General features: G+C 46.5%; 1 protein-coding gene across 1 annotated transcript in view; it reads right to left on the bottom strand.

The window, feature by feature from the left end:
- LOC141086567 (NXPE family member 2-like) overlaps positions 1-24,072 on the bottom strand; it is a 124,463-nt gene that overhangs the window by 5,504 nt on the left and 94,887 nt on the right. The window contains exon 2 of the mRNA XM_073572714.1: positions 22,295-22,513. Coding sequence (XP_073428815.1) covers positions 22,295-22,475 — 181 coding nt within the window. The 5' untranslated portion in view covers positions 22,476-22,513. The remainder of the gene's footprint in view (positions 1-22,294; positions 22,514-24,072) is intronic.

Here is a 24,072-nt window from a genome sequence, read left to right as displayed (position 1 = left end):
AATGGAGATTGCTGACAGGTCACCGATCCCTCAGTGACCTGCCCCTTAGTTTACATAATGAATATAAGTACATACTGAAAAAAAGTCTTCTGCAGGCAGCATAATCACATATTTACAGTGTTAATAATAACTGTGCTTGATGTTATCCTGATAGTATAAAAAAAAATTAAAATGACGCCCGCCACAGCACGATCTTGGAGGAGGACATTTTTTTCTTCTCTAACAAGAAGGCGCTGTCAGCGCCTACGCAATCACCTCTTTATTAGAGTTGAGCGATACCATCCGATACTTCAAAGTATCGTATCGGATGGTATCGGCCGATCTTTAAAAAAAGTATCGGTATCGCCGATTCCGATACCGGAAGTCCCATTCAAGTCTATGGGACTTCCGGTATCGGAATAAGAAAAACCCTTTCCTGCCCTTGTACAGCCTCTCTGGGGTCTGTACGGGCCTTTCGGGGGGCTGTGCCGGCCTGCCAGGGGGTCTGTGCAGGCTCCGGGGGGCTGTGCCGGCCTGCCGGTGGTCTGTGCAGGCTCCGGGGGGCTGTGCCGGCCTGCCGGTGGTCTGTGCAGGCTCCGGGGGGCTGTGCCGGCCTGCCGGGGGGCTGTGCCGGCCTGCCAGGGGGTCTGTGCAGGCTCCGGGGGGCTGTGCCGGCCTGCCGGGGGGCTGTGCCGGCCTGCCAGGGGGTCTGTGCAGGCTCCGGTGGTCTGTGCCGGCCTGCCGGTGGTCTGTGCAGGCTCCGGGGGGCTGTGCCGGCCTGCCGGGGGGCTGTGCCGGCCTGCCGGGGGGCTGTGCCGGCCTGCCGGTGGTCTGTGCAGGCTCCGGGGGTCTGTGCAGGCATCGTCCGATGGGACTACAAGTCCCATCTGGCGATGCCTGCTACCATGACAGTGATTGACACATTAGCCAATGATGGGACAGTAGTAGTCCCATCATCCGGCTAATGTGTTAAATGTAAAAAAAAAAAAAAAAAAAAAAAATTACATGCTACATTCATACTACATACTACATACATGCTACATTCATACTACATACTACATACATACTACATTCATACTACATGCAACATACATACTACATATATACTACATGCATGCTACATATATACTACATGCATGCTACATACATACTACATGATACATACTACATATATACTACATGCATGCTACATACATACTACATATATACTACATGCATGCTACATACATACTACATGCTACATGCATGCTACATACATACTACATGCTACATGCATGCTACATACATACTACATACATGCTACATATATACTACATACATACTACATATATACTACATGCATGCTACATATATACTACATGCATGCTACATACATACTACATATATACTACATGCATGCTACATACATACTACATGCTACATGCATGCTACATATATACTACATACATGCTACATACATACTACATGATACATACTACATATATACTACATGCATGCTACATACATACTACATATATACTACATGCATGCTACATACATACTACATGCTACATGCATGCTACATACATACTACATACATGCTACATATATACTACATACATACTACATATATACTACATACATACCACATACATACTACATGCATGCTACATATATACTACATGCATGCTACATACATACTACATATATACTACATGCATGCTACATACATACTACATGCTACATGCATGCTACATACATACTACATGCTACATACATACCACATATATACTACATACATACAATACATTCATACAATACATACATAGACATACAGTACATATAACATAGAGTAACATACTTACCAATACTTGTCACATTGTTCCCCGAAGCCATTGTCGTCTACGGAATAAATATTAACATAACAAACCACAAAAATACTCACCCACGATCCGAAGCAGTCCACGAGTGTGTCCCACGACGATCTTGGGTAGAGAACTGCAGCATCAGCTGATGCTGCCGTTCTCTACGGGCTGCAGGAATCCAATGACGGAAGGTAGGTATCCTTCCGCACTGTATTCCTCCGCCACTTAAAAAAAAAAAAAGTCCCTAGTCTCACTTTATGCCATTGCTGTGTGGGAATTTCCCACACAGCAATGGCATAAAGTGAGACTAGGGACTTTTTTTTTTTTAAGTGGCGGAGGAATACAGTGCGGAAGGATACCTACCTTCCGTCATTGGATTCCTGCAGCCCGTAGAGAACGGCAGCATCATCTGATGCTGCAGTTCTCTACCCAAGATCGTCGTGGGACACACTCGTGGACTGCTTCGGATCGTGGGTGAGTATTTTTGTGGTTTGTTATGTTAATATTTATTCCGGAAAGACAATGGCTTCGGGGAACAATGTGACAAGTATTGGTAAGTATGTTACTCTATGTTATATGTACTGTATGTCTATGTATGTATTGTATGAATGTATTGTATGTATGTAGTATATATGTGGTATGTATGTAGCATGTAGTATGTATGTAGTATGTATGTAGCATGCATGTAGCATGTAGTATGTATGTAGCATGCATGTAGTATATATGTAGTATGTATGTAGCATGCATGTAGTATATATGTAGCATGTATGTAGTATGTATGTGGTATGTATGTAGCATGTAGTATATATGTAGCATGCATGTAGTATATATGTAGTATGTATGTAGTATGTATGTAGCATGTATGTAGTATATATGTAGTATGTATGTAGTATATATGTAGCATGTATGTAGTATATATGTAGTATGTATGTAGTATATATGTAGCATGCATGTAGTATATATGTAGTATGTATGTAGTATATATGTAGCATGCATGTAGTATATATGTAGTATGTATGTAGTATATATGTAGCATGTATGTAGTATGTATGTAGCATGCATGTAGCATGTAGTATGTATGTAGCATGCATGTAGTATATATGTAGTATGTATGTAGCATGCATGTAGTATATATGTAGCATGCATGTAGTATGTATGTGGTATGTATGTAGCATGTAGTATATATGTAGCATGCATGTAGTATGTATGTAGTATGTATGTAGTATGTATGTAGCATGCAGTATGTATGTAGTATGTATGTAGTATATATGTAGTATGTATGTAGCATGCATGTAGTATGTATGTAGTATGTATGTAGTATGTATGTAGTATATATGTAGTATGTATGTAGCATGTAGTATGTATGTAGTATTTTTTTTTTTTTTTTTTTTTTTTTTTTTAACATTTAACACATTAGCCGGATGATGGGACTACTACTGTCCCATCATTGGCTAATGTGTCAATCACTGTCATGGTAGCAGGCATCGCCCGATGGGACTTGTAGTCCCATCGGACGATGCTTGCACAGACCCCCGGACATCAGCACAGCCCCCCGGCAGGCCGGCACAGCCCCCCGGCAGGCCGGTACAGACCCCCACAGGGTGCACAGCCCCCCGGCAGGCCGGCACAGCCCCCCGGCAGGCCGGCAGAGACCCCGGGCAGTCCACACAGCCCCCCGGCAGGCCGGCACAGCCCCCCGGCAGGCCGGCAGAGACCCCCGGAAGGCCCGAAATGACGGCGCATCATGATGCGCACACACCGCGCATCATGATGACGTCAGGCCGTCAATCAACTGAACTTCCGATTCCGATGCCGAATTCCGATATTGAAAAAATATCGGAAGTCGGTATCGGAATTCCGATACAGCAAGTATCGGCCGATACCCGATACTTGCGGTATCGGAATGCTCAACACTACTCTTTATACACCGATAGCTCCTACCATGTAGGCATGGTGGGTGCCATTTTTCAATTAATTATTTTTTTTTAAATTATCAAGACAACCTTAAGCACAGTTTTTATTAACACAGTAAACATGCGATTATGCTGCAGCACACGGGCCACGGCTGGCGCGTAACTGCAGAAGTTTTTTTTATTTCAGTATGTACAGTGGATACGGAAAGTATTCAGACCCATTTAAATTTTTCACTCTTTGTTTCATTGCAGACATTTGGTAAATTCAAAAAAGTTTTTTTTTCTCATTAATGTACACTGCACCCCATCTTGACTGAAAAACAGAAATGTAGAAATTTTTGCAAATTTATTAAAAAAGAAAAACAGAAATATCACTTGGACATAAGTATTCAGACTCTTTGCTTAGTATTGAGCAGAAGCACCCTTTTGAGCTAGTACAGCCATGAGTCTTCTTGGAAATGATGCAACAAGTTTTTCACACCTGGATTTGGGGATCCTCTACCATTCTTCCTTGCAGATCCTCTCCAGTTCCATCAGGTTGGATGGTGAATGTTAGCGGACAGCCATTTTCAGGTCTCTCCAGAGATGATCAATTGGGTTTAGGTCAGGGCTCTGGCTGGGCCAGTCATGAATGGTCACAGAGTTGTTCTGAAGCCACTCCTTTATTTTTTTAGCTGTGTGCTTAGGGTCATTGTCTTGTTGGAAGGTGAACCTTCGGCTAAGTCTGAGGTCCAGAGCACTCTGGAAGAAGTTTTCATCCAGGATATCTCTTTTCTTGGTCTCTTTCTTGTTTCCTTCAATGGTAACCAATCGTCCTGTCCCTGCAGCTGAGAGACACCCCATAGCCAGATACTGCCAGCACCATGTTTCACTGTTGGGATTGTATTGGGCAGGTGATGACCAGTGCCTGGTTTTCTCCACACATACCACTTAGAATTATTGCCAAAAAGTTCTATCTTTGTCTCATCAGACCAGAGAATCTCATTTCTCATAGTCTAGGAATCCTTCATGTGTTTTTTTAGCAAACTCTAAGCAGGATTTCATGTCTTGCACTGAGGAGAGGCTTCCGTCGGGTCTGTCTGCCAAAAAGGCCCACCTGGTGGAGAGCTGCAGTGATAGATGACTTTGTGGAGCTTTCTGCCATCTCCCTACTGCATCTGTTGAGCTCAGCCACAGTGATCTTGGGTTTCTTCTTTACCTCCCTCACCAAGGCCCTTCTACCATGTTTGCTCAGTTTGACTGGACAGCCAGGTCTAGGAAGACTTCTGGTCATCCAAAACTTCTTCCATTAAGGATTATGGAGGCCACGGGGCTCTTAGGAACCTTGAGTACTGAATAAATTATTTTGTAACCTTGGCCAGATCTGTGCCTTGCCACAATTCTGTCTCTGAGCTCTTTGGCCTGTTCCTTTGACCTCATGATTCTCATTTGATCTGACATGCACTATGAGCTGCCTGTGAGGTCTTATATAGACAAGTGTGTGCCTTTCCAATTCAAGTCCTATCAGTTTAATTAAACACAGCTGGACTCCAATGAAGGATTAGAACCATCTCAAGGACAGGGAGAAATGCAAAGTACTACATCTGGGCAATAAAAATGAAAAAAGCATATACAGAATGGGAGGAATAGGGCTAAGTGACAGCACATGTGAAAAAGACTTGGGTATACTAATAGATCACAGACTGAATATGAGTCAACAGTGTGATGCAGCAGCAAAAAAGGCAAATGCAATTCTAGGATGTATTAACAGAATCATACAGTCTAGATCAAGTGAAGTCATTATTTCCCTCTACTCCTCTTTGGTCAGACCCCTTCTGGAATATTGTGTCCAGTTTTGGGCACCACATTTTAAAAAAGACATCAACAAACTGGAGCAAGTTCAGAAAAGAGCGACCAGAATGGTGACCGGTCTGCAAACCCTGTCTTATGAGGAAAGGTTGCAGGATTTGGGAATGTTTAGTTTGCAAAAGAGAAGACTGAGAGGAGACTTAATAGCTGTCTATAAATATCTAAAGGGCTGTCACATTGTAGAAGGATCAACTTTACTCTCATTTCCACAAGGAAAGACTAGAAGCAATGGGATGAAACTGAATGGGAGGAGAAACAGATTAGATATTAGAAAAAACTTTTTGACAGTTAGAGTGATCAATGAGTGGAACAAGCTGCCACGAGAAGTGGTGAGTTCTCTTCCAATGGAAGTCTTCAAACAGAGGCTGGACAGACATCTGACTGGGATGATTTAGCGAATCCTGCTTTGAGCAGGGGGTTGGACCAGATGGCCCAGGAGGTCCCTTCCAATTCTATGATTCTATGATTCTAAGGAGGATCACAAGGAAATGGACAGCATGCGACTTAAATATGAGTGTTTTAGTAAAGGGTCTTAATACTTATGACCATGTGATATTTCGGTTTTTCTTTTTTAATAAATTTGAAAAACTTTCTACATTTCTGTTTCTTTCAGTCAGGATGGGGTGCAAAGTGTACATTAACCCCTTTACCCCAAGGGTGGTTTGCACGTTCATGACCGAGCCAATTTTTACAATTCTGACCACTGTCCCTTTATGAGGTTATAACTTTGGAATGCTTCAACGCATCTAGGCGATTCTGAGACTGTTTTCTCATGACATATTGTACTTCACTTTAGTGGTAAAAATTTTTTGCTATAACTTGCGTTTATTTATGAAAAAAACAGAAATATGGCGAAAATTTTGAAAATTTTGCAATTTTCAAACTTTGAATTTTTATGCCCTTAAAACAGAGAAATATGTGACACAAAATAGTTACAAAATAACATTTCCCACATGTCTACTTTACATCAGGACAATTTGGGAAAAAACATTTTTTTTTTTGTTAGGAAGTTATAAGGGTTAAAAGTTGACCAGCGATTTCTCATTTTTACAACAAAACTTACAAAACCATTTTTTTTAGGGACCACCTCACATTTGAAGTCACTTTGAGGGGTCTATATGGCAGAAAATACCCAAAAGTGACAACATTCTAAAAACTGCACCCCTGAAGCTACTCAAAACTACATTCAAGAAGATTATTAACCCTTCAGGTGCTTCACAGGAGGAGAAGCAACGTGGAAGGAAAAAATTAACATTTAACTTTTTAGTCATAAAAATGATATTTTAGCAACAATTTTTTTATTTTCCCAAGGGTAACAGGAGAAATTGGACCCCAAAAGTTATTGTCAAATTTGTCCTGAGTACGCTGATATGCAATATGTGGGGGGGAACCACTGTTTGGGCGCATGGCAGGGCTCAGAAGGGAAGGAGCCCCGTTTGACTTTTTCAACCTAAAATTGGCTGGAATTGAGATCGGACGCCATGTCGCGTTTGATGAGCGTCTGATGTGCCTAAACAGTGGAAACCCCCACAAGTTACCCAATTTTGGAAACTAGACCCCCTAAAGAACTTATCTAGATGTGTGGTGAGCACTTTGAACCCCCAAGGGCTTCACAGAAGTTTATAACGTCCGGGTGTGAAAATAAAAAATCAAATTTTTTCCACAAACATGATCATTTAGTCCCCAATATTTTGTTTTCCCAAGGGTAACAGGAGAAATTGGACCCCAAAAGTTGTTGTCCAATTTGTCCTGAGTACACTGATACCCAATATGTGGTGGGAACCACTGTTTGGGCACATGGCAGGGCTCAGAAGGGAAGGAGCCCTGTTTGACTTTTTCAACCTAAAATTGGCTGGAATTGAGATCGAACGCCATGTCGCGTTTGACGAGCATCTGAAGTGCCTAAACAGTGGAAACCCCCACAAGTGACCACATTTTGGAAACTAGACCCCCTAAGGAAATTATCTATATGTGTGGTGAGCACTTTGAACCCCCAAGGGCTTCACAGAAGTTTATAACGCACGGGCGTGAAAATAAAAAATCATTTTTTCCACAAACATGATCATTTAGTCCCCAATATTTTGTTTTCCCAAGGCTAACAGGAGAAATTGGAACCCAAAAGTTGTTGTCCAATTTGTCCTGAGTATGCTGATACCCAATATGTGGGCGGGAACCACTGTTTGGGCACATGGCAGGGCTCAGAAGGGAAGGATCCCCGTTTGACTTTTTCAACCTAAAATTGGCTGAAATTGAGATCGGACGCCATGTCGCATTTGACGAGTGTCTGATGTGCCTAAACAGTGGAAACCCCCCACAAGTGACCACATTTTGGAAACTAGACCCCCTAAGGAACTTATCTAGATGTGTGGTGAGCACTTTGAACCCCCAAGTGTTTCACTAAAGATTATAATGCCCGGGTGTGAAAATATAAATCCTGTTTTGTTCCCACATAAATGATCATTTAGTCCTCAATTTTAATTTTCCCAAGAGTAACAGGAGAAATTGGACCCCAAAAGTCGTCCAATTTGTCCTGAGTACTCTGGTACCCCACATGCGGGAAAAAACTGTTTAAGTACATGTCGGGGCTCGAAAGGGAAGTAGTGTAGTTTGTAGTAGTAGAGTGCAGACTTTGATGGTCTGCTGGCGTCATGTTCCGTTTGCAGAGCCCCTGATGTGCCTAAACAGGAAAAAACCCCACATGTGACATCATTTTGGATACTAGACCACCAAAGAACAAATCTAGATGTGTCCCCAACTAATCTAATGTAAATTAGTAGTGCATGGAGCTGTGGTACAATTTGAAGCAATCCTTCATACACAGGCCAGGTTTTTCGGGGCAGGTGTCACATTGATAAGTGGTGTCCCTGCGTATTCCTTTTTTGTAACACACTCGACACCTTTTTTGCGGCTTACCTTTTCTTGGGGTTGGCGGGACCACCCCCGGAAAATGTTGACCTGGTACAATACAAGCACCTTCAGTTCCAGAAGTACTAGGGCCCGCTCCTTCCTGAGCGCCAAACATCAGGGCCTTAACCACTACCTACTGGAACTGAAGGTACAACGTATCGCTGGGGCATGCACATTGTGACAGCAGGAATGCGTTGAGCATTGTCATTTGGACGATGTGCACGGCCAGCTTTTTATACCACACCTTGGCCTTCCTCAATGCATTGTACGGTTGGAGGAGTTGATCGGAGAGATCAACGCCCCCCATGTTTTTGTTGTACCCCACTACACATGTCGGTTTGCGGACCTGTGTAGAGGTACCCCATACAGTGCAGAGGGTACTGCCATCACCGTGTATGGTGGACAAGAGATGGACATCTCTCTTGTCCTTGTACTTGACCACCAGCAGGTGGTTGCTACATTGGGCTCTGCTCTCACCTCGGAGCATCTGCCCAAGTAGCGTCTTCGGGAGGCCTCTCTGATTTTTGCAGACAGTACCGCAGGCTGCGGTACGTTGCTCAGAGAGGGATTTGTAGAGTGGGATGTTGGTATAAAAGTTATCAGTGTAGAGGTGATAACCTTTATCCAGCAGTGGGTGCACCAAATCCCACACAATTTTCCCACTCACTCCCAGGAAAGGAGGACACTCAGGGGGTTCAATCTTCGTAAACTCTAAACCTGTGGATGTACCCTGAGATACTCTCACACAGCTTATAGAGTTTGATTCCGTACCTGGCCTTCTTACTGGGCAGGTATTGACGGAATCGCAGCCTTCCCTTGAAGTGAACCAAGGACTCATCCACGCAGATGGGGCATGTACGCTTCAGCAAACTTTTTGTTGAAGTGTTCGATGACCGGCCGAACTTTGAAAAGATGGTCAAAGTTGGGGTCATCTCATGCGGGACACTGTGCATTATCAGTATAATGCAGAAACTTGTGGATGGCCTCAAAACGCGTCCGAGCCTTGACCATTCGGATCACTGGAGTGTTATATAAAATATCAGCACTCCAATTTTGCCAAATGTCCGGCTTCTTCAGTATCCCCATATGGAGGACCAGGCCCCAAAACTGCGTCATTTCAACTGCGTCTACAGGAGACCAGTTTGAAAATGATGAACGCGGGTTTTGCTCCAAAAATTGACGAGCGTACAAATTAGTTTGCTCTACCATGAGGTTAACAAAATCCTCAGAGAAAAAGACTGAAAAATTTCTGTGAGGCCGGTGGTGTCAAACTTGATTCCTAATTCTGCCACAAAATCAGGAATCAGTGGCTCATAATTTTCGGGGAGAGAGGGTCAGCTGCGGGCATGGTGGGCGCTGCCTCATCTTTTGTACTGGAGCATCTGCGTGGCGGTTCCGCAGGTCCTGAGGAGGAAGATGAGGAGGGGGAAGAGGAAGAGGATGAAGAATCCGAAAAATAAAGAAAAGTGGGATCGCCATCCTCGCTATCAGTGTCGGAGGCAAGTATAGCATATGCCTTCTCCATTGAATAGTGCTGTTGGGATCAATTTGATGACATTTTTGTGTAAATATGGTGCTTGGGTGTACACTTTATTGAAAACTGTATGTGTACGTGTGGGGGGGAAGTGATTAGTGTAAACTTTCTGTAAAGAAAAAGCTGTGGAAAAAAGTCTAAAACAGCAGGCCCTAGCTGATAAGTGTGACTTATCAAAATTAGGCTGCTGGATGTGCGCACGGGGTGGCGCAAGGGGGGGTGAAAATAAAAGAAAAACATCAGGCACAAACTCTGATAAGTGAACTGTGTCACTTATCAAAGTTTGGCAGCTGGGGGATGTGTGTGCGGAGATGGCGCTAAGGGGGCTGAGAAAAAAGGGAGCACGAGTGTTGCTCGATGAACTGCGTCACCAATCAATGCTTGGCGGCTGCGCAAAGGTGGGTGGAGGGGGTACAAAAAAGGGGGATGGGGGATTGGGGTGGATGAAGAGAGATTGGGCAGGGATCAACAGTTAGGGCTGTAGTTAGGTGGCACAAAAGGGGGTGAAAAAAATGAAAAGCGGCAGGCACAAGCTTTGATAAGTGATGTGTGTCTCTTGTCCAAGTTTTGCGGCTGCGGGATGTGTGTACAGAGGTGGCGCAAAGGGGGCTAAGGAAAAAAAAGCGAGCACGAGTGTTGATCGGTGAACTGCATCACCGATCAACGCTCGGCGGCTGCGCACGGAGGCGGCTCAAAAGTGGGGTGGAGGGGGGTAAAAATAAGGGGAAGGGGGATGGGGGATAAGGGTGGATGAAGAGAGATTGGACAGGGATCAGTTAGGGTTACATGTTGTGAGTTCATTTTCCCCTTCACCATTGAGGTCTGATGAACTCCCTCTTCTGGTGAAGGAAGGTAGTGAGGCTGATTACCAAGCACCTGGGCAGGATGATGATGACTGGGTGACGGGAATTACTGACTGGATATAAGGCAGCCGACGCCCTTCTGCCTTGCTGGTGATCTCTCTGAGGGATTCTAGGAGACCAGTCTGATTCCTGCTCCTCAAAAGCTAAGTTTTCTGCTCTACTTTTTGCATTTGTGTTTTGGTTTTGTTTTGCATTGTTTTCCTTGATTTCTGCCATTCCCTGCTGGGGTGAGCTGAATTCCTTTTTGCTCTGTCTTCGGAAAATCCCTGAGTACTGATATAGTCTTTTTGAAGCCTAGCGTCTTCAGGGCTTTTTTTCCCTATCAGCTGTTGGCTCTTGTTTTGATAGGGTTTTGGTGGATTACAGACAGCAGCCTTTGTATCCTGTCCTATCTAGTTAGCTTGGGCCCCATCATTTGCTCAGCCTATCTTTCTATCTGTGTGTGTGTTTTTTCATCTTGCTTCACCGTCATTATATGTTGGGGGCTGCCTATTGCTTTGGGGTCTGCTCTGGGGCAGTTTAGATTTACCTTTCTGTCTTTAGGCTATGTAGTTCTCCGGCTGTGATCGAGGGGTCTAGGGCACCGTAGGAGCCCCCCACGGCTACTGCTAGTTGTTGTTGATAGGTTCAGGGGTCTGCAATCCGATAGCTGCCAACTTCTCTGGTTTTCTGGACTTAGCTAGTATTTCTGTTTTTGCCTCCTACGGTGACTCATTCATAACAGTTACAGTTAGGTGGCACAAAGGGGGTGAAAAAAATGAAAAATGGCAGGCACAAGCTTTGATAAGTGACGTGTGTCACTTATTCAAGTTTTGTGGCTGTGGGATGTGTGTATGGAGGTGGCACAAAGGGGGCTAAGGAAAAAAAAGAGAGCACGAGTGTTAATCGGTGAATTGCGTCACCGATCAATGCTCGACGGCTGTGCAAAAGTGGGGTGGAGGGAGGTAAAAATAGGGGTAAGGGGGATGGGGATTAGGGTGGATGAAGAGAGATTGGACAGGGATCAGTTAGGGTTATAGTTAGGTGGCACAAAGGGGGGTGAAAAAAATGAAAAACGGCAGGCACAAGCTTTGATAATTGACATGTGTCACTTATCCAAGTTTTGCTGCTGCGTGATGTGTGTACGGAGGTGGCGCAAAGGGGGCTAAGGAAAAAAAGCGAGCACGAGTGTTGATTGGTTGAACTGCGTCACTGATCTACGCTCAGCGGCTGTGCACGGAGGTGGCGCAAAAGTGTGGTGGAGGGGGGTAAAAATAGGGGGAAGGGAGATGGGGGGATTGGGGTGGATGAAGAGAGATTGGGCAGGGATCAGTTAGGGTTGTAGTTAGGTGGCACAAAGGGGGTGAAAAAAATGAAAGGGGGCTAAGGAAAAAAAAGCTAGCATGACTGTTTATCGGTGAACTGCGTCACCGATCAACACTCGGCGGCTGCGCACGGAGGCGCAAAAGGGGGTGGAGGGGATAAAAAGAGGGGGAAGGAGGGATGGGGGGTGAAGATAGATGGGGGTGAAGATAGATGGGGCAGGGGATCAGGGATCAGGAACACTTACGGTTGGTGATTTTTTCTTTCTTCTTTCTTTTCTGCAGGGATTGTGATGCTACAAGTTGTGGCACCACAATACCCAGCACAGGAGCTCTTGCTGTGTCCGACCTCTCTGCAGGAGGAATCCTCAGCTAGAGTGAGGACCCCTGCAGACAGGTCAGACAGGTCAGAGGCAGGTCAGGGGCAGGTCACAGAGCGGTCACATCGCTGCTGTGACCTGTCATTGGTGAGATCGAATGATTACATCGATCCACCAATCCCTGATCTGCCTGGTGACCATGGCAACTGCCTAGGATCGGAGCTCACAGCTCCGATTCCAAGGCAAGTCATGCCCAGGTCACCAGCAGGGCACAGAGCGGTCACATCGTGACCGCAGCTGTGCCCTGTGGTTGGCGCGATCGCCGATCTAATTGATCGCGCCAACCAGCTCCTGCAGGCCCTGTTGAGCCTGCACCAGGCTCCAGCCTAGGATCGGTGCTAATATAGCACCGATCCGGGCCGGTACTGGCAGGGCACAGCGGCGATATAGCGCCGCTGTGCACTGCGATTGGCGCAATCGATTAGACCGGCGATCGTGCCAATCCGGGGGCTTTTTGCCTGTGCCTGGCGTTGCCAGGCACTGGCTCTAGGGTGGAGTACATCGGTACTCCGATCCTAGCCTAGGACATCATTGTTTCAGCCAAGCTGATTGACGGAAACAATGAGAAATGCTGCGATTGGCTGTTCAGAATTGAACAGCCAATCACAGCACTCTGGATGCCGGGGGGGGCGGGAGCGCAGCCCGGGAGGCCGACGCCATCTTCTGTAAGGTGAGATGGCGTTGGACTTTTAATGCGATCACCACGACTTAAGTCGCGGTATCGCATTAAGGGATCGACGTACTATCCCGTCCACGGTCATACGGGCCTGGGTACCGGGGACGGGATAGTATGTCGGATGTCAGAAAGGTGTTAATGAGAAAAAAATGATTTTTTTGAATTTACCAAATGGCTGCAATGAAACAAAATGTAAAGGGGTCTGAATACCTTCCTTACCCACTGTACATAACTTCATTATGTAAACTAGAAGACAGTTCACTGAGGCAGTCAGTCCTCTTTATGAAAAACTAGTCAGAGCACCACATGAAGTCCACCCCCACAGGCCGCCCCGAAGCACGACCATATCTTTATCTCAAAACTGAAAATAAAAATTAAAGAACAAGACTGATTTCATCAGCAAGGTATCATTTTAATCAGTAAAACGGCGCCAACCTGACACTGTCTCTAGGTTGCTGTGCATAATCATGCTGACATGTTCCCTTTAAGATGTTATAGCTTTTTTATGCTTGGGAATGAACACCACTTAGATTCTGTGGACAAATAAAGTGACCAAGGTTTGGAGATGATTTGCGATGAATTTAGAGTACAATGACATATCAATATTCATATTTTAAATTGATCTATCTCCAGGTCTTAGAAATAGGACATACATGAGTGGTAAAGGACTTTGGGGCAAACTGGGCTCTTCGAGCTATAGCAATAAAATCTCTCAGTAAGGTTTATGGGTCACCCACCCAGGGCTGTGGGGTACTCGGTACCGGGCCGGTGTCAGCGGGATGTGTCACAGTGTCAGGGACCCGGTCCGTGGCGCTGGGTGCCCAATTAATAGGGGAGATTGAATGGTGGAAACACAATAGATTTAGATGAATAGTTTGTGACGCCAACTGTGCCGATGCTGCATGCAGATCCTCTGGGACTGATGGTATGGTGCAGCAAAGATGTTGAAGCTCCCCACAGGTAGAGCTGTAGTCCCAGGGCAGTGTAAAGGGGATGATAGCGGGGAGACGTGGACGGTGCAGAGATGTAGCTGTGCTGAGGGTGTTGACGCCGGAATGAGTGGAGGACACCAGGACTTGTAGTTCCAAAGCTTTACTCACAGTCTGTAGTCCATACAGGTGCCTGCCTCCGTGCTGTGTCCTCCGGGTCAGGGACTCGGTCAACCTCCAGGCAAGATGGAATGCTCCCTTCCAACACTCCGCCAACATGTGCCTTTCTGAACGTCTTCTCTATAGCGCCTTTGAATGAAGTACTCCCAGTACTAAGTTACACTGGAGTTCCTCCTGACAGATGTTCCCAAGAACTCTACTTGTACGGCAGATAGCTGTAGCCTGCTTTGGGGACTCCTGGCTCCTAAGTCCCGGCTCACTATCAATGTTGCTGTTGTGCCCCCAAGTCTTAGATGGGAGTAGTGCATTTACAGCCCACTACTCCTCCGGTGTCTGCTGTAGGATCATTAGTATCCATACAACCTCAGGGACCGGGCCCCGGCCTTGCGCTTAGAACTTCTAGGCATGGTTCTTCTCTAACCCACGTCCTCTGTTCCCTTTTACTCCTCACGTTCCATACTAGTCTCTCCTTCTCATGGAAAATCAGGTTTCTCTTCAATGTCTTTCTCTTTCTTTCCTTTCCCGTGCCAGCAGACCCAGATCACTGTGATCTGCTGCTGCACTTCCTTCCTCCATCCCTCTCTCAGGGATCTTCTCTCCTCCAGACTCTACTCTCAACTGAACTGAACTGAACTGAAATCCTAAACCTTCCCGCTCTTTTATGTATTCTAACTCCACCCGCCTCCCAGCACGTTTCGTGTTCCAAGCAGGGAGCCACCAAAGTTGCTCTGCTACACTCCAAGCAGGGAGCCGCAATGTGGCTTTGCTACACTACTTTGTGATGATGGGTGCAGGTGTTGGAGCGTGGTCAGGAACCTCCAACTTACCTGGATGGTGGGGTACCACACCTCAGGAGGAGGTGCAATACCTCTGTGGCAACCGAACCCTCAGGGGCACCAAACTCCCCCCCGTTAAACACAGCATGTCTGCGGGCTGCAAGTCAAACAGAGACAAACAATTCTGGAACATACAAACATTTTATAATGCTAAATAAACAATTCATATCTAAACTTCCCAATGTGGGAGGCACGGTTTCTTGAACGCTGCAAACAGTTTTAACTAGCTATCTAAATTTAAAATTACGCTACCTAATTTAAAGTGCTGTGGAAGCAAACTCAATATCCAACATCAATTCACATTTTCTAGCAACACATCTCCTTTCTGTTACTTTACGCATTTGTCTACTTTCTTCCTTACATGACAACCTCTGGTGTCTGGTTCATCACCTGTATCTTCAATTCTTTATTCACATTCAAGGCATATTCATATTACTATATTTCTTTTTTCTTCTACACTTTTGGTATACCATTTACTATATTTCTTTCTCATTATAACACATTAGTACTCTCAATACACACTATCACTTCCTAGTTCCTATTCAAGAATAACTTTAAACATTATCAATAAGTGCAATTGTAGACACTGGTCCGGCCAACATGTCTGGAAATGTCCTTATGGTGAGGTAGTTCTTCTTTCACGAAGAGATTCCTATGTAAAACCAAGAAAGAGCACCTAAAGAGGTGCAAACTATATACAAAAACAGTTCTGGACCATTCAGCGTTCATGATCTCTGCAGTTCAATATGAAAAACTGCCAATATAACTGGGCAACACTGGAAAAACAAAACTAGAACATGAAGATCAAAAATAGGAAACAGGTACAAAATTAGAAAACAGAAGGCACAACGGTGCAAGTACCCTCCTGTGTAACGAGAGTTATTTCACTGCAGGTTACTAGTGGTGGTGGTCCCCTCCTGGGGTTCTGGAAGCTGGTTGCTGGGGCTGCTTCCAGGGGTGATGCTTTGGGTGTCTGGATGGGTTAGTGGATACATCAGGAACCTTGGGAATAGCTGCTACCTGAGGCACAACAAGGGTGGCGACTCCTCTTCTTCCTCCCGGGACCTGCTCCTGCCCACCGTGGACCGTGGTACCACTGTCAGGGGGTTCCGGTGTTTCCCCCCCGGGCTCAGAATTCCGGTCCCAGACCAAGTCCAGCACGACCTGGCCAGCCGCTGCTACCACGGTACATCCCAAGGCCTTCCCAGGTGTAGGGGTATCAGACGTTCCTGGAGCCTCCTGGCGGTGCTCTGGCTTTGGTGCGGGCTTGGTGCGTCTCCCGGTGGCAGCAGTAGTAGCAGATGGCGACTCCCGGTCTGCGGGGGTCTCCGGTGGGACCTGCGCGGCCACGTCAGGTCCAGACGGAAGCTCCTCTTCCTCCACTTCAGCTCCCAGGGCCTCGTACAACCCCTCCGGCGGTGACAGCAGAGAGGGGGCGATGGGGGCTGCCGGTGGTATGGCAGCAGTCGCAGGCTCCACAGAGTCTGCCTGGAAGAGATCCGGTGCAGCAGCAACGGGTACCGGTATTGCTGGTACTGCAGCTGTAGGCCCCTCCGGGGCGCGCTGCAGGTTTAAGGTCCATAGCGCCTCCTGCCTCCGTTGCAGATGGTGCCTCAGCTGGGCTATTTCATCCTCCAGCTGCTGGCGGTTCATTTCGGAAACTAGGTTGGAGCCTTCAGCCATGGCACCGAGGAGGTTTAGCTTTACCTCCCCGCGCTCCACAGGCCTCCTCCCTTCTCCTTCCAAGATGGCGTTCTTGCGTTCTTCTTCCTGTCTGGGCTCTTTTCCTGCCACTGGCTTCCGCTCCTTCTTCTGGGGGCGGCGTCTTCTTCCAACTCCTCCATACCAAGCCAGTATATGAACCCCTCGGGGGGTGGGCCATGTTGCTGTCGCATAGTAATTCAGGCAGGGGAGGCCCAGGACAGTTCATGGTCTTTTCTTAGGACCTCCCATGCTATCACGCCCTTCTTCACCATGCCAGCGGCCATTTTTAGCATTCATTTTACAGTCTATTAAATTGGGTCTTCTGCACATTTTCAAAAACTTTGAGTCTTAGGCACACAGAACCCGATGACATTGGGTCTCGTCATCCTGTTCGTGACGTCAAGTTGGGTCACCCTCCCAGGGCTGTGGGGGACTCGGTACCGGGCCGGTGTCAGCGGGATGTGTCACAGCGGCAGGAACCAGGTCCGTGGCCCTGGGCGCCCAATTAATAGGGGAGATTGAATGGTGGAAACACAATAGATTTAGATGAATAGTTCGTGACGCCACCTGTGGTGTTCGGCAATTGAGATGTTAAGCCGACGCTGCATGCAGATCCTCTGGGACTGATGGTATGGTGCAGCAAAGATGTTGAAGCTCCCCACAGGTGGAGCTGTAGTCCCAGGGCAGTGTAAAGGGGATGATAGCGGGGAGACGTGGATGGTGCAGAGATGTAGCGGTGCTGAGGGTGTTGACGCCGGAATGAGTGGAGGACACCAGGGCTTGTAGTTCCAAAGCTTTACTCACAGTCTTTAGTCCATACAGGTGCCTGCCTCTGTGCTGTGTCCTCCAGGTCAGGGACTCAGTCAACCTCCAGGCAAGATGGAATGCTCCCTTCCAACACTCCGCCAACATGTGCCTTTCTGAACGTCTCCTCTATAGCGCCTTTGAATGAAGTACTGCCAGTACTGAGTTACACTGGAGTTCCTCCTGACAGATGTTCCCAAGAACTCTACTTGTGCGGCAGACAGCTGTAGCCTGCTTCTGGGACTCCTGGCTCCTAAGTCCCAGCTCACTATCAATGTTGCTGTTGTGCCCCCAAGTCTTAGATGGGAGTAGTGCATTTACAGCCCACTACTCCTCCGGTGTCTGCTGTAGGATCATTAGTATCCATACAACCTCGGGGACCGGGCCCCGGCCTTGCGCTTAGAACTTCTAGGCACGGTTCTTCTCTAACCCACGTCCTCTGTTCCCCTTTACTCCCCACATTCCATACTAGTCTCTCCTTCTTATGGAAAATCATGTTTCTCTTCAATGTCTTTCTCTTTCTTTCCTTTCCCGTGCCAGCAGACCCAGATCACTGTGATCTGCTGCTGCACTTCCTTCCTCCATCCCTCTCTCAGGGATCTTCTCTCCTCCAGACTCTACTCTCAACTGAACTGAACTGAACTGAACTGAAATCCTAAACCTTCCCGCTCTTTTATGTATTCTAACTCCACCCGCCTCCCAGCACGTTTCGTGCTCCAAGCAGGAAGGCACCAAAGGTGCTCTGCTACACTCCAAGCAGGGAGCCGCAATGTGGCTTTGCTACACTACTTTGTGATGATGGGTGCAGGTGTTGGAGCGTGGTCAGGAACCTCCAACTTACCTGGATGGTGGGGTACCACACCTCAGGAGGAGGTGCAATACCTCTGTGGCAACCGAACCCTCAGGGGCACCAAACTCCCCCCCGTTAAACACAGCATGTCTGCGGGCTGCAAGTCAAACAGAGACAAACAATTCTGGAACATACAAACATTTTATAATGCTAAATAAACAATTCATATCTAAACTTCCCAATGTGGGAGGCACGGTTTCTTGAACGCTGCAAACAGTTTTAACTAGCTATCTAAATTTAAAATTACGCTACCTAATTTAAAGTGCTGTGGAAGCAAACTCAATATCCAACATCAATTCACATTTTCTAGCAACACATCTCCTTTCTGTTACTTTACGCATTTGTCTACTTTCTTCCTTACATGACAACCTCTGGTGTCTGGTTCATCACCTGTATCTTCAATTCTTTATTCACATTCAAGGCATATTCATATTACTATATTTCTTTTTTCTTCTACACTTTTGGTATACCATTTACTATATTTCTTTCTCATTATAACACATTAGTACTCTCAATACACACTATCACTTCCTAGTTCCTATTCAAGAATAACTTTAAACATTATCAATAAGTGCAATTGTAGACACTGGTCCGGCCAACATGTCTGGAAATGTCCTTATGGTGAGGTAGTTCTTCTTTCACGAAGAGATTCCTATGTAAAACCAAGAAAGAGCACCTAAAGAGGTGCAAACTATATACAAAAACAGTTCTGGACCATTCAGCGTTCATGATCTCTGCAGTTCAATATGAAAAACTGCCAATATAACTGGGCAACACTGGAAAAACAAAACTAGAACATGAAGATCAAAAATAGGAAACAGGTACAAAATTAGAAAACAGAAGGCACAACGGTGCAAGTACCCTCCTGTGTAACGAGAGTTATTTCACTGCAGGTTACTAGTGGTGGTGGTCCCCTCCTGGGGTTCTGGAAGCTGGTTGCTGGGGCTGCTTCCAGGGGTGATGCTTTGGGTGTCTGGATGGGTTAGTGGATACATCAGGAACCTTGGGAATAGCTGCTACCTGAGGCACAACAAGGGTGGCGACTCCTCTTCTTCCTCCCGGGACCTGCTCCTGCCCACCGTGGACCATGGTACCACTGTCAGGGGGTTCCGGTGTTTCCCCCCCGGGCTCAGAATTCCGGTCCCAGACCAAGTCCAGCACGACCTGGCCAGCCGCTGCTACCACGGTACATCCCAAGGCCTTCCCAGGTGTAGGGGTATCAGACGTTCCTGGAGCCTCCTGGCGGTGCTCTGGCTTTGGTGCGGGCTTGGTGCGTCTCCCGGTGGCAGCAGTAGTAGCAGATGGCGACTCCCGGTCTGCGGGGGTCTCCGGTGGGACCTGCGCGGCCACGTCAGGTCCAGACGGAAGCTCCTCTTCCTCCACTTCAGCTCCCAGGGCCTCGTACAACCCCTCCGGCGGTGACAGCAGAGAGGGGGCGATGGGGGCTGCCGGTGGTATGGCAGCAGTCGCAGGCTCCACAGAGTCTGCCTGGAAGAGATCCGGTGCAGCAGCAACGGGTACCGGTATTGCTGGTACTGCAGCTGTAGGCCCCTCCGGGGCGCGCTGCAGGTTTAAGGTCCATAGCGCCTCCTGCCTCCGTTGCAGATGGTGCCTCAGCTGGGCTATTTCATCCTCCAGCTGCTGGCGGTTCATTTCGGAAACTAGGTTGGAGCCTTCAGCCATGGCACCGAGGAGGTTTAGCTTTACCTCCCCGCGCTCCACAGGCCTCCTCCCTTCTCCTTCCAAGATGGCGTTCTTGCGTTCTTCTTCCTGTCTGGGCTCTTTTCCTGCCACTGGCTTCCGCTCCTTCTTCTGGGGGCGGCGTCTTCTTCCAACTCCTCCATACCAAGCCAGTATATGAACCCCTCGGGGGGTGGGCCATGTTGCTGTCGCATAGTAATTCAGGCAGGGGAGGCCCAGGACAGTTCATGGTCTTTTCTTAGGACCTCCCATGCTATCACGCCCTTCTTCACCATGCCAGCGGCCATTTTTAGCATTCATTTTACAGTCTATTAAATTGGGTCTTCTGCACATTTTCAAAAACTTTGAGTCTTAGGCACACAGAACCCGATGACATTGGGTCTCGTCATCCTGTTCGTGATGTCAAGTTGGGTCACCCTCCCAGGGCTGTGGGGGACTCGGTACCGGGCCGGTGTCAGCGGGATGTGTCACAGCGGCAGGAACCAGGTCCGTGGCCCTGGGCGCCCAATTAATAGGGGAGATTGAATGGTGGAAACACAATAGATTTAGATGAATAGTTCGTGACGCCACCTGTGGTGTTCGGCAATTGAGATGTTAAGCCGACGCTGCATGCAGATCCTCTGGGACTGATGGTATGGTGCAGCAAAGATGTTGAAGCTCCCCACAGGTGGAGCTGTAGTCCCAGGGCAGTGTAAAGGGGATGATAGCGGGGAGACGTGGATGGTGCAGAGATGTAGCGGTGCTGAGGGTGTTGACGCCGGAATGAGTGGAGGACACCAGGGCTTGTAGTTCCAAAGCTTTACTCACAGTCTTTAGTCCATACAGGTGCCTGCCTCTGTGCTGTGTCCTCCAGGTCAGGGACTCAGTCAACCTCCAGGCAAGATGGAATGCTCCCTTCCAACACTCCGCCAACATGTGCCTTTCTGAACGTCTCCTCTATAGCGCCTTTGAATGAAGTACTGCCAGTACTGAGTTACACTGGAGTTCCTCCTGACAGATGTTCCCAAGAACTCTACTTGTGCGGCAGACAGCTGTAGCCTGCTTCTGGGACTCCTGGCTCCTAAGTCCCAGCTCACTATCAATGTTGCTGTTGTGCCCCCAAGTCTTAGATGGGAGTAGTGCATTTACAGCCCACTACTCCTCCGGTGTCTGCTGTAGGATCATTAGTATCCATACAACCTCGGGGACCGGGCCCCGGCCTTGCGCTTAGAACTTCTAGGCACGGTTCTTCTCTAACCCACGTCCTCTGTTCCCCTTTACTCCCCACATTCCATACTAGTCTCTCCTTCTTATGGAAAATCATGTTTCTCTTCAATGTCTTTCTCTTTCTTTCCTTTCCCGTGCCAGCAGACCCAGATCACTGTGATCTGCTGCTGCACTTCCTTCCTCCATCCCTCTCTCAGGGATCTTCTCTCCTCCAGACTCTACTCTCAACTGAACTGAACTGAACTGAACTGAAATCCTAAACCTTCCCGCTCTTTTATGTATTCTAACTCCACCCGCCTCCCAGCACGTTTCGTGCTCCAAGCAGGAAGGCACCAAAGGTGCTCTGCTACACTCCAAGCAGGGAGCCGCAATGTGGCTTTGCTACACTACTTTGTGATGATGGGTGCAGGTGTTGGAGCATGGTCAGGAGCCTCCAACTTACCTGGATGGTGGGGTACCACACCTCAGGAGGAGGTGCAATACCTCTGTGGCAACCGAACCCTCAGGGGTGCCACATTTACATTTAAGCATGGGAGATAGAGTTGAGCAAAAATATTCATCCTGCTCTGGTCAAGGGTTCAATTTAGTCATGGAAGCCAAACCAGAGCAGTCTTCACTTCTGCAGCTGGCATCCTTGACTTGGTATCCTTGGTACCTTTTTTGATCACTAAGGCCCCACAATATCATAATGTCTTGTGAGGCCTAGTCCCTGTGTGAAAGTAATCTTTCTCTTGAGAAGTACTCTTTAGATTATGGGTTATGGGTTATTCAAATTGTACCTCTTATTTGCAAATTTTATTTGTGATGTAATTTTTATCCATCCATCCACATCATCTTACCTGTAAAAGTCTTCACTAGAGATGTAAACCATTGTTGTACGGTTGAGTCACCCATGAGGTAGATCATTTTGTCACTTAAGCAGTTGTACCTCTGCTCTTCATTAGTGAAGTTGGAAATGCTGCAAAACACAGGTTTCCAGCTATTTTCTAGCGCAAACCCACTGGGAAATGGAGACTCCATTCCAATCTTACATTGCTCCAAAGTCAATAGAGTGGAAGCTGAAGGAAACAAGGAAAAAATATCAATGGAAAATAATTTCATCCTCTTTGAGCTCAATCAACTACATGTCTATTAACATACATAGAGAAAGGGACTGATTTAATACTGAATGGGGGGGTCTGAAAACCTCCACTTGGGTCCTGATATGGAGAGCCAGTCGAAATAGTGTGGAATTGTGCGCCATGGCTAAAAATCAAAGATGGTACTCTGCCCCTGTGCTGGCACCACCCTCTCTACTAAGTGCTGGCTACTTTCTTCATTGACACAGCTAGTTCTTAGCATAGGGGATGGAGCCAACACAATGAGCTAGTGCTATCTGGGAATCTGTAGAGGAGGCAGCGCCAGCACAAGGTGCCATCTTTGAAACCGAATGAATGCAGTCAGCAAGAACAAAAAGTGGACTCAGTCAGCCACTTCGTGTTTAACATGTATTATGGGTATCACCATGTCCTTAAAAGTCTGAACTATTAAAATATTGTTATTTATCCTGCACATTAAATACTGTAAATAACAATTACAGAATTGTCCTTTTTCAGTTATCTCACCTACAAAAGAAAAGTTTTGTGCATCCCAAAAATAGTACAAAACATCCTCTACAGTTTTCCCCACAAAAAAAAACTTCAAAAAGCTCAACAGAAAAATATAGGTCTCAGAATACGGGGATACAGATCACTTTTTGTTTTTTAAAGTAAAATTCAAAGTTCATGTAAACTTGGTTTAGTTGTAATCTACTGACTATATAATCATTTTAATGCACAGAAAAAGCGGTTAAACTGAAACCTGAAAACAATGGCACAATTGCATTTTTTTCCATTGAAACACACAAAGTTTTTCAGGGTAGGCTCACACATGGCATAAATGGAGCTTTTTTGCTCCATATTTGCTGCAACATATACAAATGAATGGAAAAAAAACACAAGTAGGGCGTGAAAACCAAAGTAAACCAACTCATATTCTGAGCTGAGTTTTTCCTGCCAACACACTGATTTTTGGCGCAAAAAAAGAAACACTGCAATTACACCACTTGTGAACATAACCTTAATTCCCTTATGTCCCATGGCAAAATACAAAAATTATGGTTCCTGGCTAAAGGAAATTGAAAAAAATATCAGTAGAGGGGGAAATTTTGAGAATTTATCAGATGGAAAAATCCTTTAAGTTAAGGCATTCCATTGTACATGTATATGATTTTGCAGGTAAATGTAAAGGTGTTTGTATTATTGAAGGAAAGTGTTCTGAAGTAACTAAAAAAGGAATACTTAGTTATTGAATTCCCAACCAATCGAGCACAGACATTCAAGAGGTTCTTGTCAGTCTTTGTGTTCACGCACTGTAAGTCAGCAGCGGCATGTGACCACTGAGATCACTGATTGGCTGCAGCAGTCAAGAGTTGGTGCCCTTGTAAAAAGAACTGGCATTGATGACTTCTTGACTGTCTTCCTTTGATCAATTGTATATTTATAGTACAGATTTATAAAGGGTACTCATTTGATGACCAACAAATAAAGTTGCACTCTGAGAGCCTATGCATACAAATAACAAAAGACTGACCATCATA

This window comes from Dendrobates tinctorius, unplaced genomic scaffold, assembly GCF_039654945.1.
Source record: "Dendrobates tinctorius isolate UK_male_01 unplaced genomic scaffold, ASM3965494v1 ptg000032l, whole genome shotgun sequence".
In the NCBI taxonomy this organism is placed as follows: Eukaryota; Metazoa; Chordata; class Amphibia; order Anura; family Dendrobatidae; genus Dendrobates; species Dendrobates tinctorius.
The sequence above is the reverse complement of the archived record's forward strand: the minus strand, read 5'-3'. Positions and strand labels throughout refer to the sequence as shown.